At 52.2% G+C, this 16463-nt stretch overlaps 1 protein-coding gene across 1 annotated transcript; it reads left to right on the plus strand.

Moving 5' to 3' along the window:
- The first annotated feature begins 4385 nt into the window (after window positions 1-4385).
- Efcab12 (EF-hand calcium binding domain 12) lies at window positions 4386-16218 on the plus strand. Its single transcript, XM_013010336.1, has 9 exons — window positions 4386-4506; window positions 4642-5090; window positions 6849-7037; window positions 8002-8155; window positions 9386-9582; window positions 10735-10948; window positions 12544-12697; window positions 14304-14360; window positions 15760-16218. Exons 1-9 carry the CDS (start codon window positions 4386-4388, stop codon window positions 16013-16015), a joined length of 1791 nt encoding a protein of 596 aa, XP_012865790.1. The 3' UTR covers window positions 16016-16218.
- Window positions 16219-16463: the final 245 nt, after the last annotated feature.

Raw genomic sequence — 16463 nt, forward strand, 5'->3', positions numbered from 1 at the left:
CAAAATCCTCTGGATCCCTGCCTCCTTTGTAGCTAGGATTACAGGTGTGAGCTACCAATGCCCAGCTCAAGATTTGTTTTTCATAAATTATTATGAAGTAATAATTTTAAAACTAGAGGCTGGGAAGGTGGCTCAGTGGTAGAGTGCTTGCCTCACATGCATGAGGCCCTGGGTTCGATTCCTCAGCACCATATAAGCAGAAAAAGCCGGAAGTGGCGCTGTGGCTCAAGTGGTAGAATGCTAGCCTTCAGCTGAAGAGCTGAGAGACAGCACCCAGGCCCAGAGTTCAGGCCCCACAACCAACAAAAAAAATAATAATTTTGAAACTATATAACTTTTCTAGTAATGAAATGTGAACAGGGAAATGCTTTTATAAACTACCAATAGTACAGAGTGAGTAAATGTCACCGCTGCTAGAAGACAGATCAGACTTTCTGTTCATAAACTATTACTTTATGTAATTGTTAAGTGAACAGTCAGAAAGTTTGCATTTTATTGTAGTTTCATAATATTATAGTTAGATACCGATACATTTATGCTAGACAGAACTCACTAAACAAAAAGATCCTAACTTATTAAGTCATGTGTTACCAATTGCCATTTTAAGGTGTTATTAGAAAATTAAATTATACCTTCTCCCCAAGGCAAACATCCACTCAAAATGCCCAATCTCATTTCCATTTAACAAAGTATGTTCTAGAACATTCAGCGTCAAAGGTCCAGTGAGCACATTAAGAAAATATACCCTGAGCAGGGCTGGTTGGTAGGCAGGCTCCAGTGACAGAGCACTTGCTTAGGAAGTGCATGTTCCAATCCCAGTACCAACTCTAGTTGAACTAATTAGAATCCCTGTGTCTAGAATGGTGGCTGGTTATGCTTAACATAGCTCTTAAAAACTGAAGCACAAAGTAATAAAAGGTTTTACAGTGTGATAGTGAACAATTAATAAAAAAATATATACCTTACAAAAAGCTTACTTAAAAAAATAGTATTTCTTTGGCATCATGTTTTCTTTTTTTTTAATTTTGGTGGTGGTGGTGGTTGTGGTGCTTGAACTCGGCCTGGGCACTGTCCCTGAGCTGCTTTGTGCTCAAGGCTAGCGCTTTACCACTGGAGCCACAGCGCCACTTGGTAGCATCATGTATTCTTGATTCCACACCGGATCTTTAAATTGTAGATGTGACCCCAGCTTCCGTGTGATAATGTGAATGTCTACTTATGGCTCCACTTGAGCTCAACTCATGCCCTTGACCTTGACTTCCTTGGTGAGATGCTTGTCTCATCTTCCAGTTAAAGAATGGGATCTTTTTTTTTTTTTATGCCATTTTATGACAGGTATCAGTACTAAAGCATTTACCTTAGAACAAGCTCCCCAAACAAAACAAAATTCTAAATTAATTGTCCTAATTTCTAATTACCATTGTAAGGCTTAACTTGGAAACTAAGTTGACTGAATAAAGGAAAAATGAATCAGTTGTTTGGGAAATTGCCCTTTCGTAGATTGGTATTTGAACAGAACCAGATGCAGTATGATGCAGGCTAGTTGGTTCCCTTTGGTGAGCAAGTGTCAGTTTGGGAGGAGGGAGGGATTTAGATCGGAAAACAGGAACACGCCCCCGCCTCCCCTCCCCAGACAAACGCTGGCTTTGTAATAACCCCTCACACTTTCATCTAGTGCAGAGCCCTGTGCTGGGGAGGGGTACAAAGATGAGCACCTCCTGGAAGAGAGAATGGCACACAAATGACAAAGTAAAAGGGGTGAGGTGTCAGGGAGCACCCACCGCGCATGGCAGCTGTAAAAGCACAGAGGCGTCTCTGAAGCCCTGGCCAACACCCTTTGGACACTAAGAATCTGATATAAATGATCATTGGATGGCAGGACCCCCCTCCATCAAGAGTGGGGACGTGGGGGGTGCGGGGGGCAGAGCAGTGCAGGTCTCAACCCGGCTGCTTAGGTTTCAGGCCTGGCCCTTCCCCCCTGCCGCAGGTGAGGATGCGTGACCTGCCTCTGTTCCCTCATCTCCAGGTGGAATAGCGTAGCCTGGCTAACATCGCCATTCTAAGTTCCTACAGAGCAGTGCTGAAATAATGCCTCCTTCAAGATATGTTAAGGTGGCTCCAGGGCACCGTGTGGTGGCCTCAAGTTGTTACTGCATCTTACTAAAGGGCTAACTGCGGAAGTGGCGCTGTGGCTCAAGTGGTAGAGTGCTAGCCTTGAGCTGAAGAGCTGAGGGACAGCTCCCAGGCCAGGGTTCAAGATCCACGACCAACAGAAAAAAAAAGCGGGGGGATAACTGCTGGGCTGGGAAGGTGGCTCAGTGGTAGAGCGCTTGCCTCACACGCCTGAGGCCCTGGGTTCGATTCCTCAGCACCACATAAGCAGGAAAAAAAGCCGGAAGTGGCGCTGTGGCTCAAGTGATAGAGTGCTAGCCTTGAGCTGAAGAGCTGAGGGACAGCGCCCAGGCCCAGAGTTCAGGCCCCATGACCGGACCCCCCCCCAAAAAGGGGGATCACTGCTTTGTGAGGTTTTAGTGTTTTGTTGGTTTTGGAGGTTTGTTTTTTGTTGTCGTTTCTTGAGGCAGTCTTGCCACGTAGCCCAGGCTGGCCTAGAACTCAACGTCCTCCTGCTTCAGCCTCTTGAATGCTAGGATTGTAGTCCTGTGCCCTGTACTATGCCTGTGTATCTGTGTGTGTGTGTGTGTGTGTGTGTGTGCGTGTGTGTGTGCGTGTGCACACGCACATATGCATGTGCTGTTACTGAAACTTGAGCTCAGGGCCTTGCGCTCTTATTTGGCTTTTTCACTCCAATTTAAATGCTCTACCACTTGAGCCACACCTCCCCTTCTGATGTTTTGCTGGTTAATTGGAAATAAGAGTCATAAGCTTTTCTGTCCCAGTTGGCTTTAAACCACAGTCCTCAGAACTGAGCCTGCATGGGCTGGACTACAGGTGTGAGTGACACCTGGGTGCCTAACTTTAGTGAGATGAGATTCACAAATCATAAAATTCAACATTTTAGAGCCAGGGAGTAGCTCAGTGGTAGAGCACTTGCCCAGCCTGCGCAAAGCTGGGGTTCCATCCCCAGCAATTCAGGGTTTTTTGTGCATGTACATCCTTGTGCAACCATTACCAATGATTCCTGATCATACCTATCATCCCCCCAAAGAAACCCCAGGCCTGCCAGCAGTTCATCGTAACCCACTGTACCCATTCATCCTACCTTGGTAATCTTTCTGTGTGTAGATTTGCCTGTTCTGGGCACTTTGCAGAAATAGAACCAATCACATGTAGCTGCCTTTAGTTTCTTGAGCAGCATGTAGCTGCTCTAGTTTCTTCCATTTTGCATGCACATTGTCACAGCTGTCGTGGGAATAGACCGTGTTCTCTTCCTTGATGGACATCTCAAGAGTTTATTAATGCACTGGTTCTCGGGTGCTGAAATTCTCTATTTGTGACTTGCTTGCCTTCTTAAAACCCTCTTGTGTGTGCAGGGCCTGTTCTTTGGATGAGAAAGCTGAGGCCTAATGATTGGTTGATGTGCTGAGATCTTACAGTTTATGGGGAGAATATGGGATTGGTCAGTCAATTGATTGACTGATTGCTTTTACTTCCAATTTGGGACCCCTGGGCATGAATGTGTGGACAAAAAGCAAAGTGTCTGGGATCCTGGTCCCCCCTGCCAGCCCTTCCCTCTATCCCCACCTCCTCCCAGCACGTGGCTGCGCTCAGCCAATCATCCTGGTATCCATAGCCATGGCCACAGATCACTTTGCTCTGCAAGTTAAGTGCCTAAAGCAAAGCTTGGAGCTACTGCGTCACAGATGCTCCCATGGTGCATTGCACACACACACACACTCCCAGAACCCGACACGGACCATGCCTGTGAAATGACTCCAGTCTGTCCTTGGTTCTGCTGGACAGGTTGAGGGCAACACCTACCAGGCACCAAGCTGCAGAAGAAGGAAGTGGGGGTCACACTGCGCATCTCCCCTGGGGTGAGGGCAGGTGATGCACCTTTGGAGGAGTGGGCCTGGTTGCTGTCTTGGAGCTCCTGTGCCTGGAGCCCTCCGCTCCACTCTGCCACTTTCTCCAAACACTAGCGGGCTCCACACTGAAGACACATGGGAACTTGAGTCTCCAAGTTTCTGTCGGCAGTCTGCCAGGGACTTGGCAAAGTGCTCCAGCTTCAAAGGTGAATCCCTTTGACTCTGTCAAAGGGATAACAACAGAATAAGAAATGGAGAGTGGCTGGCATCTGTGGGTCCTGCTTGTAAATCCTAGCTGCTAGGAGGTAGGAGGCAGGAACATCCGTGATTAAGACCAGCCCAGGCCAATCGGCTCTCAACCACTATCTTGGCACCGTGGGGGAAGCTATCGTAACCACAATGGAACGTGAAAACAGGAGGCGTGAGGTCCAGGCTGGCCCTGGGCAGCTGGCCCTGAGGCTGGAGGTGAAGGGGATTCCACGTGAGAAAGTGCGTGAAGCCCTCAGCTTGGCACACGCGGGTACCGGTCCCGCAATGACGTGATGTTCTTCGTTTCATTACTGCCAGTTCATCACGGAGCCTCACATCAGATGCTAAGACATCTTTCCTTCCTGACTTTCCAGTCCTCTTCACCACCTCTCCCTCTTCTCCCCAGGGTTCTACCAGCCCAATGCTTCGGAAGATGAGGATGATTCTCGCAAGGGCCCCACCTTCAACCCTGAGCGGGTCATTGCGCACTGCTTCCAGCAGTTCAAGCGGAAGGACTTCCACCTGCCACGGAGCCGCCGGAGGATCATCATCCTGCCACCCAAGAAAGGCTGGACACCCAGTGGTCCCCCGGCCCAGCCCCCCTCTCCCCCACAGCCTCTCTCCAGCTACAAAACCTTGGAACCTGAAGATATCCAGGAGCAGCCAGTGGACAGGGCGACCTGGCTCAGCCAGAGGTTGAAGCTACGGAAACAGCTGGAGTCGATGGGCAACGTGAAGCGGTGGTTGGATGGAAAGGCTGACGTCACGCCTTCAGAGAGCAAGATCTTACAGGACATCCAGGAGCTGCGCAACGCCCGGCTCATGAGCCGCTTGAACCGCCTCAGGACCGCCATGGTGAGCGGCCCTGCTGGCCAGATGAAGATGCTGGAAGTCTTGGGGGTCTCTTGTCCCTTGGGTGACACAGGACAGGGCTGGTCTACCCATTTCACAGAAGGATCGATAGGAGTCTCCGGCCTAGCTGTGCGTCTGAAGACTTGGGCTAGACAGGAAAAGCAGATTCCAAGCTGGGTCACCCACATGGCTATTCTGGAGACCCCAAGGCCTCCCCTAGGTGCACAGCGGGGGCGGGGGTAGGGGGAGGTGAAGGGGAATCCTCAGGCAGACGCAGAGTCCGCACTAGCTCCTTTGCCTCGGCCACATTTCCTTGCTGTACAAAATACTTGAAACTCCCGGTACAGGTCAAGCTGGGATAAGAGCTCAAATGACTTCGATTTAAACACATTTATGATCTCTGGGCTTCAGCTTCCTCACCTATAAAATGAGGAGAAGACAGGTGTATTAGTGTATGTCTGTAGTACTCGCTACTCAAGAGGCTGAGTAGGGAGGGTCCTGAGCTCCAGGATAGCAGCATAGAAGGTCCTGTCTTAAAAACAGATAAATAAGCCAGGGGCTGGTGGCTCGCACCTGTAATTCTAGCTACTCAGAAGGCTGATATCTGAGGATTGTGGTTCAAAGCCAGCCCCAGCAGTAAAGTCCATGAGACTCTTACCTCCAATGAACCACCTGAAAACCGGAAGTGGCACTGTGGCTCAAGTGGTAGAGTGCTGGCCTTGGGCAAAAGAGCTCAGGGTCAGTGCCCAGGCCAACAAAAATAAATAAATACTAAAACTAATACTAAAGTAAACTAATCATTGTGCCTTTCTCCTGGGGTTACTGTGATGTTGAAATAAATTACACCAAGTGCCTTGGCTAGTGCTGAGCATATGGGAAATATTCATACAGTGACCAACATTTTTACCATTATTACAATCTCACTGGTGCCCAGAACCCTTCAGACCAGTACCCTGTCATCCTTGCCAAAACCCCGCAGCACATTGTCTATGGGCTTGGCCAGAAGCCCAGCCCTACTACTGTGTGTTCCCTGACCTTATGCAGGTGGCTTCACCTTTCTGTCCCTGATTCTTCATGTATAAGTAGACCAGCCCTTATTTCCCAGCATCCTTTATTCTAGCAGCCAACAATTCCTGTGTCCCTGCCCAGGGCCTGGAGCCTTGAGCAGTATAAGGACAGGAGATGGGAAGTGTGGCCACAGAAGACACGATCTTACACATGGGGTTCGTGCAGAAGCAGGGGGGCAGACACATCAGAATGTGACAGGAAGGCTTCCTGCAGGCCCCGCACAGAGGCAGATCCCATCCACGGGGGCACAGAGCAGCAGCACACTGGGGCAGGGAGGCCTGGGTAAACTTCCAGTCTACACCATGGCCGGGAAGCATTCAGAATTGGAGGCCGAGTTGGGCCCAGGTAAGTACAAAAAAGGAAAGGACATCAGTCAGGAAGTCCAGGAGGAGCAGAGGCCAAGAGACAGCTCTGCCTGGCGCCAGCAGGGGTGCACATTGGATTACGGAAGGCCACACTGAGGTTTCGGCCTCAGCATCTGAGCCTCTCGCTTCTGAAGAGAGAAGCCAAGGCCAGAAGCAGCGACTTCTTGAGTTGTGCAGCAAAAGCCAGTTGTCTCCACCCATCCGGTGCACTCTGCCTTCAGCCCCGCGTTCCCTTCACAGCCGCCTTGCTCCTCTCCAACGCTGAAAGGCTGCCACCTACTGGCTGCTTGCCTCGACTTCCTCCCTACCCCCCTTTTTCCTCTTCCAGAAAAGACCTACGCGAGGAGTCGTGCACCACCCCGTGCCCAAGCTCCGGCTGCCCAAGCCCCCCTCCCTGTCCGTCCTGTACTCCTTCCTGCGCAATCACAAGATCAAGATTGGGGAGATATTTGAGAACTCGGACCACAACGAGAGCCGGAAGATCTCCAGGGAGGAGTTCATTATGACGCTGAAGGCAGTAAGCTCCCTTCCCACGTTCTGATCCACTAAAGGACAGACACGGGGATCAGGCCATCCGCCTTACAGTAGAGACAGACGAGAAGTACTGGGGTGAGGACCATGGTCAAACCAGATCTTTAGCCCACGTCTGCATCATCTGACCTTAGAAGACCTGTAGGGCTGGGGTACAGTGCAGTAGTAGGCGGGGCCTGGCTCACATAGGCCCTGGGTTCCATGCTCAGAGCCGGGGAGCAGGGGAAAGGCTATCCGAGTGGAAGGCCTGAAGAGCCAACCTCAAAACAACCCAGCTATGGAAAGAATCTTCAAAACTGAGCCCAGGCTGGGAATGTGGCTCGGTGGTAGAGTGCTTGCCTAGCATGCATGAAACCCCAGGATCTATTCCTCGCTACCACATAAACAGAGAAAGCCATAAGCAGTGCTGTGGCTCAAGTGGTAGAGTGCCAGCCTTGAGCAAAAGCAGCTCAGGAACAATGCTCAGGTCCTGAGTTCAAGCCCAAACAAGAACTGAGCCCAGAGAGAGATGGGCTTTTAGTTACACTTCTAGAGCCTTCTAGAGCTTCTCCAGCTGGCACTGGCATTTGAATCCTGTGTGAGCCTTCTGACTCAGTATCTCTGTGCAATGCCCAAGATGCTACATTTTCAATAAGCTCTTACTGGTACCAGGGGGTACCGGTCCTATTTTACTGGTGAATTAATACAAGTAAATAAAAGTAAAAATGCAATCTGTCCAGGTACCAGCGGTTCATGCCTGTAATCCTAGCTACTCGGGAGGCTGAGATCTGAGGATTGCAGTTAGAAGCCAGCCAGGGCAGGAAAGTCTGTGAGATTATTTCCAGTTAACTACCAAGAAGCCAGGAGTGGGATGGGAATGCAGCTTGGTGGTAGAGTGCTTGCCTAGCATGCATGAAGCCCTGTTTGGATGGGAGCTGGGCTGGCTATGGTGGCCTCTCTCCTCTCCTCAGATTGGTGTCGGCCTGAAGACCCAGGAGGTAGAAGACCTGGTAGTCTACCTCAGCTCTCTTGGGAAACAGAATGCCATCACCACAGACATCTTGAACAGCACCTACAGGCAGTGGTTCACAAGCCAGCCGAAGTTCTTGAAGGCTCAGAGTGCGTGTTCTACCACCTAGGGCCTTGCCCCTGTGGCAGTCCTAAGTGTGTGCTCCTGTTCTGATTGGCTATCTGTTAGCCAACTGGCTTTTCCAGACCCACAGATCAACTTAGACGCAGATAGTTTCTCAAGGACTCAGCTACCCTTGTGTCCATGTAAAGGCAAATGAGAGCCCGGTCCCAATGGCTCACGCCTATAATCCTAGCTACTCAGGTGGCGGAGACAGAGGATCATGATTTCAAGCCAGCATGGGCAGAAAAGTCCATGAGACTCCATCTCAATGGAAAAATGCTGGGTGTGGCTTATGTACCTGTTAGTCTAGGCATGTGTCTGGGCAGAAAGCAAGACCCTATCTCAAGAATAACCAGGCAAAAGAGGGTTGGAGATGTGGATCAGATGTAAGGGTGTCTGTCTGGCAAACATGAAGATCTGAGTTCAAAACTCCAGTAAAATACACACACGCACACACACACACACACACACACACACACACACACACAGAGCTAAACCAGGCATAGTAGCACACATCTATGATCCCAGTACTGGGGGAGCTGAAGGAGGACTGCACACAATGTACTTTGATCATTTTCACTCCCTAACCCCACCCTCTTCAACTTGCTTAAAAAAAAGAAATTTAAATTTTTTTAACCATATTGGGGTTTGAACTCAAGTCAGGTGCTCTGCCACTGAGCCATGCCTACAGACCTGCTTTTTGCTGGTTTCAAGGCAGGTCATGGTAGCTGGGATGACAGGCATGTGTTGTCAAGCCCAGCTCCTTCCCATCGTGATGGCCTCTCGAACCACGATAGCTTAAGAAGACAGGCACATACCACTGCATCTGGCTATAAGTTGAGAAAGGATATAAGCTTTTCTACCCAAGCTAGCCTCCCACCGCAGTCCTCCCTTTTCTCAGCCTCCAAATTTGTTAGGATTTCCATGGTGGCTGTAGGAGGGTCTAAGTGTTCCCACCTGCCTGTCCTTGCTGGCATTTGTTATTTATTTTCTTGATGTCTCGCAGATTTGGATTTCATCTTAGCTCCACCGAAGGTGGGAAGGTGGAGGCAATCTGGCCAACATTTGGCCAAGGTTCTATTTGCCACTTAGTGGAGGCTGAGAATGGCAGCTGGGGTCGTGGGGACGGAGGACAGCGCTCGGGGCCCCCTCCTCAGAACCAGCTGGGTAGCGTGGGCTCACTGTGGCCAGGCGCCCTCCCTCACTCCTCCCTCTAACTCTAGCTCTGGACTTGCCTGTGTGCAAAGCTTCCCCAAAGAGGCCTGCCAAGAAGCCCGTGATGGTCTCACACCATGAGCCCCCTAAGATGGACCTGCTGCAGGTGCCCAAGATTGACCCAAGGGTGGAGTTCCGGCCTCTGACGCTGGAGGAGATGGAGGACGTGGGCAAGCGCTACCGGGAGCGGAGGCGGCGCCGAAAGGTACCTCAGCCTGCCACTCTTGTCACTGCCCGCGGGGACCAGGGCTGTCTCCCCATCACAGCCCCAGTGGAAGGGCCTGGCTTCAGAATCCAAGGAATTGGTGACCAAAGTGAATCCAGAGGTTTCAGACCCCACACCCAAAGTCCAGCAGCTGGACGTGTCGGCCTGCCGCTTGTCCCTCCGTGCCAAACGACGGGACGTGGCGGAGGGCAGAGAAAGGAGCTTTATTTATTATTTATTGCCTCTCCCGCTCCCCGTGGGCATGCTGGCGGAAGACAGTCCTCAGCTGTCTTTGGAGCACAGACATTTGGTTTAGGTTGCACGGGGAAAGCTGGGGTTAGGGGTGGGAAGGTATGAAGGTGTGTCACACAGTCCCCGCCGCTCCTGGGCCCATGGGGCTAGGGGTGGGAAGGTATGTCACACAGTCCCCGCCGCTCCTGGGCCCAAGGTGACCCCAGAGTGACCGCAGACACACACAGGATAGAGGCGGGGTGCGGGGTGTTTCCTCTATCTTGAGTTAGGGGTCAGCAGCTTTTAAGCACATGTTACAGAAGAAAGGGCCAACCTGGAGAAGTAGTTCATCCAGTAAATGACGCCTGTAATCCTGGTGCCTGGGAAAAGACGAAAGAATCCAGCCAGGCACCCGAGCTCCTGCCTACAAGCTTAGCTACTCAGGAGGCTGCAATCAGAGGATGAAGGTTCAAAACCAGCCTGAGCAGACAAGTCCAATAGGTTTATCTCCAATGAGCCACCAAAAAGCTAGAGGTAGAGGTGTGGCTCAAGTGGTAGAGCACCAACCTTGAGTGAAAAGCTAAGGGACAGTGCCCTGGCCATGAGTTCAGCCCCACGACCAACAAAAAAAGAGAGAGAGAGAGAGAGGGAGCCAGTGAGCATGAATACAATCATTCCCAGCAGGACACCCTGGCGTGCGGCCTCTGCTGCACAGTCGCATGCGCACTCAGAGCACGCACACGCACATGGCCACAGCACTGCCCATCTGAGGCGCCCTTTTAGGGTAACAGAAACCACTGACTGTGGGACCTAAGCTGTAGCCCCATTGTACCTGCTCTGCCCCAGCCCCTCCTGGGGCCTCTGGCAGCCAGGCGAAGTGATGGACTGATGGACAAGCCCCCCCTCCCCGCTCTCCCCCAGATCCCCATCTCCTCCATCCAGTACTCGGAGTGCTGCCGCCTGGTGCGCTGCGGGAAGAAGCAGTTTGATGAGCACTGCCTGCCGTCCACCATAGCCGGGGACATGAAGGAGTTCATCAGCAAGGTCCGCAGGGACGCCTTCCTTGTCTACCTGGAGTGCTGGAAGGAGTGCGAGGCCTATGGCCTCCCCCTGACGGAGGACATCCTCATGAGAGGTGAGCGCCTCGGCGGGCCCTCAGCCAGGCTCCCCCAGACAGACAGACAGACAGACAGCCCAGCCGCTGCAGGCTGTGAGGATGCTGGGAGGAGGGAGGGCAAGCGCAGCCTCCCCTCCCCCCTTCCTCCTCCCCCTCCTCCTCCTCCCCACCTTCTCCTCCTCCCCCTCCTCCTCCCCCTCCTTCTCCCTGTCCTCCTCCTCCTCCCACTCTTCCCCCTCTTCCTCCTCCTCCTCCTCCCCTCCTCCTCCTCCTCCTCCTCCTCCCTCTTCTCTCTTCCTTATCCTCTTCCTCCTCCTCCTCCTCCTCTTCTTCTTCCTTTTCCTTTGCCTCCTTCTTCTTCCTTTTCTGAGGCTTCAACTCAGAGGCTGGATGCTGTTCCTGAGCTTTTTCTCTCAAGGGTAGGCTAGCACATTCTGTCACTTGAGACACAGCTCCACCTCCAGCTTTTTTGGTAGTTAATTGGAGGTAAGAGTCTCACAGACTCTCCTGTCCAGGCTGGCTCTGAACCAGAATCCTCAGATCTCAGCCTCCAGAGTCACTAGGATCACAGGCTTGAGCCACTGGAACCCAGACTCAATCATTTCTTTTTTTTTTTTAATCTTTTTTATTTTATTTGTGAACATACTGAACAGAGGGGTTACAATTACATTTCTTTAAAAACATAAAAATTAATATCCCCCTTAGCTTGAGTTGGTTACTACTGATATTTTAATAAACATCTCCTCACAAATCTATTTTTTCTTTTCTTTTCTTTTTTTTTTGTCGTCGTGGGGCTTAAACTCTGGGCCTGGGCGCTGTCCCTCAGTTCTTCAGCTCAAGACAAATGCTCTACCACTTGAGCCACAGCACCACTTCCTATTTTCTTGTGGTTTATTGGAGATAAGAGTTTCATGGACTTTCCTGCCCAGGCTGGCTTTGAACCATGATCCTCAGATCTCAGCCTCCTGAGTAGCTAGGATGACAGACGTGAGCCAGGCACAAATCTATTTTTGTATGTAAAATTACTTATTATTTTAACAATGTACATTAAATGTGTAAACATTTAAAAATCAGGCATGTCCCTCCCTGCCTTCACCTATACAGCCTCCTGTGCCCCACAGAAGCAATAGTATCAAAACTTGGAGCACAGCCAGGCGCTGGTGGCTCACACCTGTAACCCTAGCTGCTCAGGATCGCTGTTCAAAGCCAGCTTGTGCAGGAAAGTCCGTGAGACTCTTATCTCCAGTTATCTAGCAAAAAGCCAGAAGCGAAGGTGTGGTTCAAGGGATAGAGTGCCAGCCTTGAGTGAAAAAGCCCAGTGGGGGGGGAGGGGGGAGGCTGGGAAGAAGGGTAAACAAAGGAGGAGGCTGCAATGCTTGGTAAGAAATGTACGCATTACCCTGCCCATGTAATTGTAACCCCTCTGTACAGTATGTTCACAAATAAAATAAAATGAAATTAAAAAAAAAAAAAGAAAAAGCCCAGTGAGACTGTGAGGCCCTGATTCAAACCCCGGCACTGGGCTGGCGCACAGGTGCTCAGCACGTGTGCGCTCAAAGCCTTGAGGAGATCTTGGGTAACCAGTGTGCTGACTTCTCTCCTGCCACTCCCAGCGCTGCTGTACCCCGGAGACAAGATCGTTTACCAGGATGAGCAAGTGATCCCCATCCGGCAGCCTGGAGGATACTACAAGGACTGGCTCCTCTACCCTCTGAGTGCGGCTGTCCTCAAGGCCCAGGACCTCTGCAAAGCCAAGAAGATGGACAAGCTGAGTGTCTGGGCGGCGGGCTCCCGCCCCTGGCCTCCCCGCCCCTGGCCTCCCCGCCCCTGGCCTCCCCGCCCGCCCGCCTGCCCCTCGCTGTCCCTTCTGCTGGCAGCCACCGGGTGTCATGTGTTTCCCAGCCTGCCGCTTTGGATCGGCTGGTCACTAGTGTCACCTCGGATGCCGGCCTTAGGACCAGGGCATACCCGGGGTGACCACACCCTGCACCTCCGCAGGCCCGAGTGAGCGCCATCCTGAGTCCCCCACAGGGGCGCTGCGGAGGACAGCGGGGCAGTCCTGCCTCTGCTGGGTGGCTCTGCCTCTGGAAGGAGGAAACATTGCCCTGGGCCTTACCCTGACCCTTGGCCAACCCAAGTCTTCTTTAAAAACTGTGGCCTCCTGGGGTGCGGCAGGCCTGCGGGCACCGTGACTGCTGACTGTGGATGGGGGGCCAAGGTGGCGGCTGGGTGGAGGGGAGCCCCGGGCCTGCCCAGCGCTTGCGACCACTGCCAGCTGCCCGGGGCGGTGTGGCAGAAGGCTCTGTGGAGACAGACAAGCCTTTTGCTTAACGCACCTGGTACCCGCCGCCGCCGCCGCCGTGAGCTCGGTGTCTTCATGGATGCGGGTTCCTCACGCGCGTGCGCAGTGGGGTGGAGCACAGACAGCGCCGGTCAGGTCAGGGAGTGCGTCCGTGGGTCTACTCTGCCCTGGTCCAGGTATTCCCACGTACATCAGTGGGCCAGACCTGCTGCCGGTGCCGGCTGTGAAGACCTGAGCTTCAGTGCGAGCCGGCAAGCAGTTAGCACAGAGCCTTTCAGGTCACCTGGTGACTGTCTTCCATCCCAAGGGGGTCTGGCACTAATTCCTGAGCTCTGTGACCCAGGAAGTGGCTAGGGACCTGGGAAAGGGATCTTTGCCTGCACTTGGCCAGCCGTAGCTCCAAGGGGGAAAGGTCTCCTCGCTCAAGGAAAGACATTGGCTCTCTCTGACTACCTAAGATTAAGTGGGAGATCCTAAGGCTGTGCTACTATGGGCGGCTCAGGGATTAGAGCACATGTTTAGTGTGAGTTCCATCCCATGCATCAAAACAGAGCTAAAGAAACACCCCAGAGGGGCTGGGAAGGTGATTCAGTGGTAGAGTACTTGCCTAGCATGCATGAAGCCCTGGGTTCGATTCCTCAGCACCACCTAAACAGAAAAAGCCGTAGTGGTGCTATGTCTCCAGGGGTACAGCGCTAGCCTTGAGCTGAAGAGCTGAGGGACAGCGCCCAGGCTCAGAGTTCAGAAAGAGAAAAGAAAGAAAGAAGACTCAGAAACACTCCGGCTCTGTGCTGGTGGCTGGCTACTTCACGGGGTGAGGCTTGGAAGCCAGCGGGGGTGGGGGAGACATTCCTCAGACCTATCTCCAATTACCTAGCTAGAAGCTGAGGCTGGAAATGTGGCTCAAGTGGTAGAGTGCTAGCTGTAAACAGAAATCTGAACCAATCAACCAAAGCTTTGACTTCAAGCCCCCCCCCAATAATGAAAAGAAACCAGTCTCCTATTATCTCCAGTTTCCATTAGCCTAGATTTCCCCCTCTAACAAAATGTCCTCTTTCTCTTCCCCATTAGGAAAACACCAAAAAAGATGAAGAAAATGGACTTCAAAGAGTTTGAAGACTTTGCGGGGTTTGTAGCATCTCACCCCATTGGGAAGGAGGCGAGAGGGCAGGCTGGCCTCACTCCAGCTCCAGGGAGGTTCTGTGGGGGCTCCTAGCCCAGTCCAGCGACCGCTCCCCCCACCCCGCCCCCAGCCAGCGCCCAGAGGCCGGCACCAGGCAGGCGCTGCTTGTATGATTCCCAGGAGTGACATCATGTGACCTCTCAGCATCCCATTTTCCAGAAGTGAAACTGGCAAATGGCCAGCCAGCGAGGCTGGGTCCAGAGGCGAGACTCCACACAGCACAAGAAAATGCTTCTAGAGTTTGGGAGTGGTCAAATCCGAGTTACTCGGAAGGCAGAGATGGGAAAGACCCAAGTTCAAGGCTAGCCTAGACAAAAAGTTGGAAAGATCCAGTGGGCTTAGGTCAAGGTTTGAAGCCAGCCAAGGCAACAAAGTATATGAGACTTTTCTCCAATTCACCAACAAAATACCAGACTGGAGGTGAGGCTCAAGTGGCAGAGTCCAGACATGAGCAAAACAGCCAAGTGGACCGGGTGCAGTGGCTCCCGCCTGTAATCCTTGCTACTCAAGAGGAGGAGGTCTAAGGATTGCAGTTCAAAGCCAGCCCAGCCAAGGAAGTCCTTAAGACTCTTTTCTCCAATTAACCACCAGAAGACTGGAAGTGGAGCTGTGGCTCAAAGTGGAAAGAGTTCAGGGACAGCACTCAGGCCCTGAGTTCAAACTGACAATAAAAGAATGGGGAAAAAAGCCAAGTGAGAACTCCAGGCCCTGAGACCAAACTCTGGTACACACACACACACACAGACACACACACAGACACACACACACACACACACACACACACACACACACACAGCTGGGCAGAATGGTGGACACCTGGCATTCTAGCTATCGCAGGAAGTGTGACTAAGAAGAGTCTTAGTTTAGGCTAGCTCAGACAAAAAAAATCAAGACCCTATCTCAAAAAATAACCAGAGCAAAGGCTAGGAAGGTGGCTCAGTGGTAGAGTGCTTGCCTGGCATGCATGAGGCCCTCGGTTTGAATCCTCAGCACCACATAAACAGAAAAGGCTAGAAGTGGCACTGTGGCTCAAGTGGTAGAGGAGCTGAAGGACAGTGCCCAAGCCCAGAGTTCAAGTCCCACAACTGACAACAACAACAACAATAATAATAATAACTCCAGAGTCCTGAGTTCAAACTCCAGAGCACACTGAGGCAGGCCGTGGGTTTGGGCATTGGAGGCCGCTTCTGGGGGTCACACCTGCCCTCACCTGCGTCCCCAGGGCCACAGCAGCCTCTCCAGACCTCGGGTCCTCATCAGCGGCCCACTGATCAGCACACTGCCGGTCTCCTCTTGGGCCCCAGCTGATGTGACCCATCTTCCCTGTGTCTTCTCTCTTTCCAGGAAATTAAAGAAGAGGACCGACGGTCATCAGCTCACCCACCCCAATTCCTTTTGGCCTGGTCATCTGCTAGATAAGCTTCGCCTCTACCTGCCGCTTATGGCCAAGGAAGATGGAAGGCTGGCGATCTTCAGCTGTGTCCAAGAAAAGCCTCGCGCTTACCCTGCCAGCTACTCTGACCGCTGGTGGCCGCTGAAGGACAGAAAATACATTACCTATGGCCATTATGACGCTACGAAAGTATATTTCATCAACTAGAGAGGCTGCTGTACCCCGCCATCCAGGCCAGAGGTGGGGTACCCTGTCCCATAATGCTAGACCCATGAGTCAAAGAGTCAGACCACAGAAGTTGTTTTGTGGTTGCTCTGGGGCCAGCTCCCCCCTGAGCACCCCCAAAGTGTCTAGATAGATCTGGGAAGGACACACAGGTTTTCATGGTTTCCCTCTCCTTTCACAATAAACTATGGTGGCATTTTTCTCCTGTGGCTGGTGTGCTGTCTTCCTCGGGGCTCTGGCTGGGGAGCATCGGGGCCTCCTGAACCTATGGAGCTTCAGCAGGCGGTGGCCGGGGACACTGGCAGGGGGTCCTGGGCCCTCCTCTGTAGAATGAGTTGGCATGAGCGCCTTATCCCTGATGACTGAGCCAAATCTCTTGGGTCTTAGGAAATGAAGTCAGGTTCTCAGGTTCCTAAGCCTTGACTCCGTC

This window comes from Dipodomys ordii, unplaced genomic scaffold (assembly GCF_000151885.1).
Source record: "Dipodomys ordii isolate 6190 unplaced genomic scaffold, Dord_2.0 Scaffold12, whole genome shotgun sequence".
Taxonomy (NCBI): domain Eukaryota; kingdom Metazoa; phylum Chordata; class Mammalia; order Rodentia; family Heteromyidae; genus Dipodomys; species Dipodomys ordii.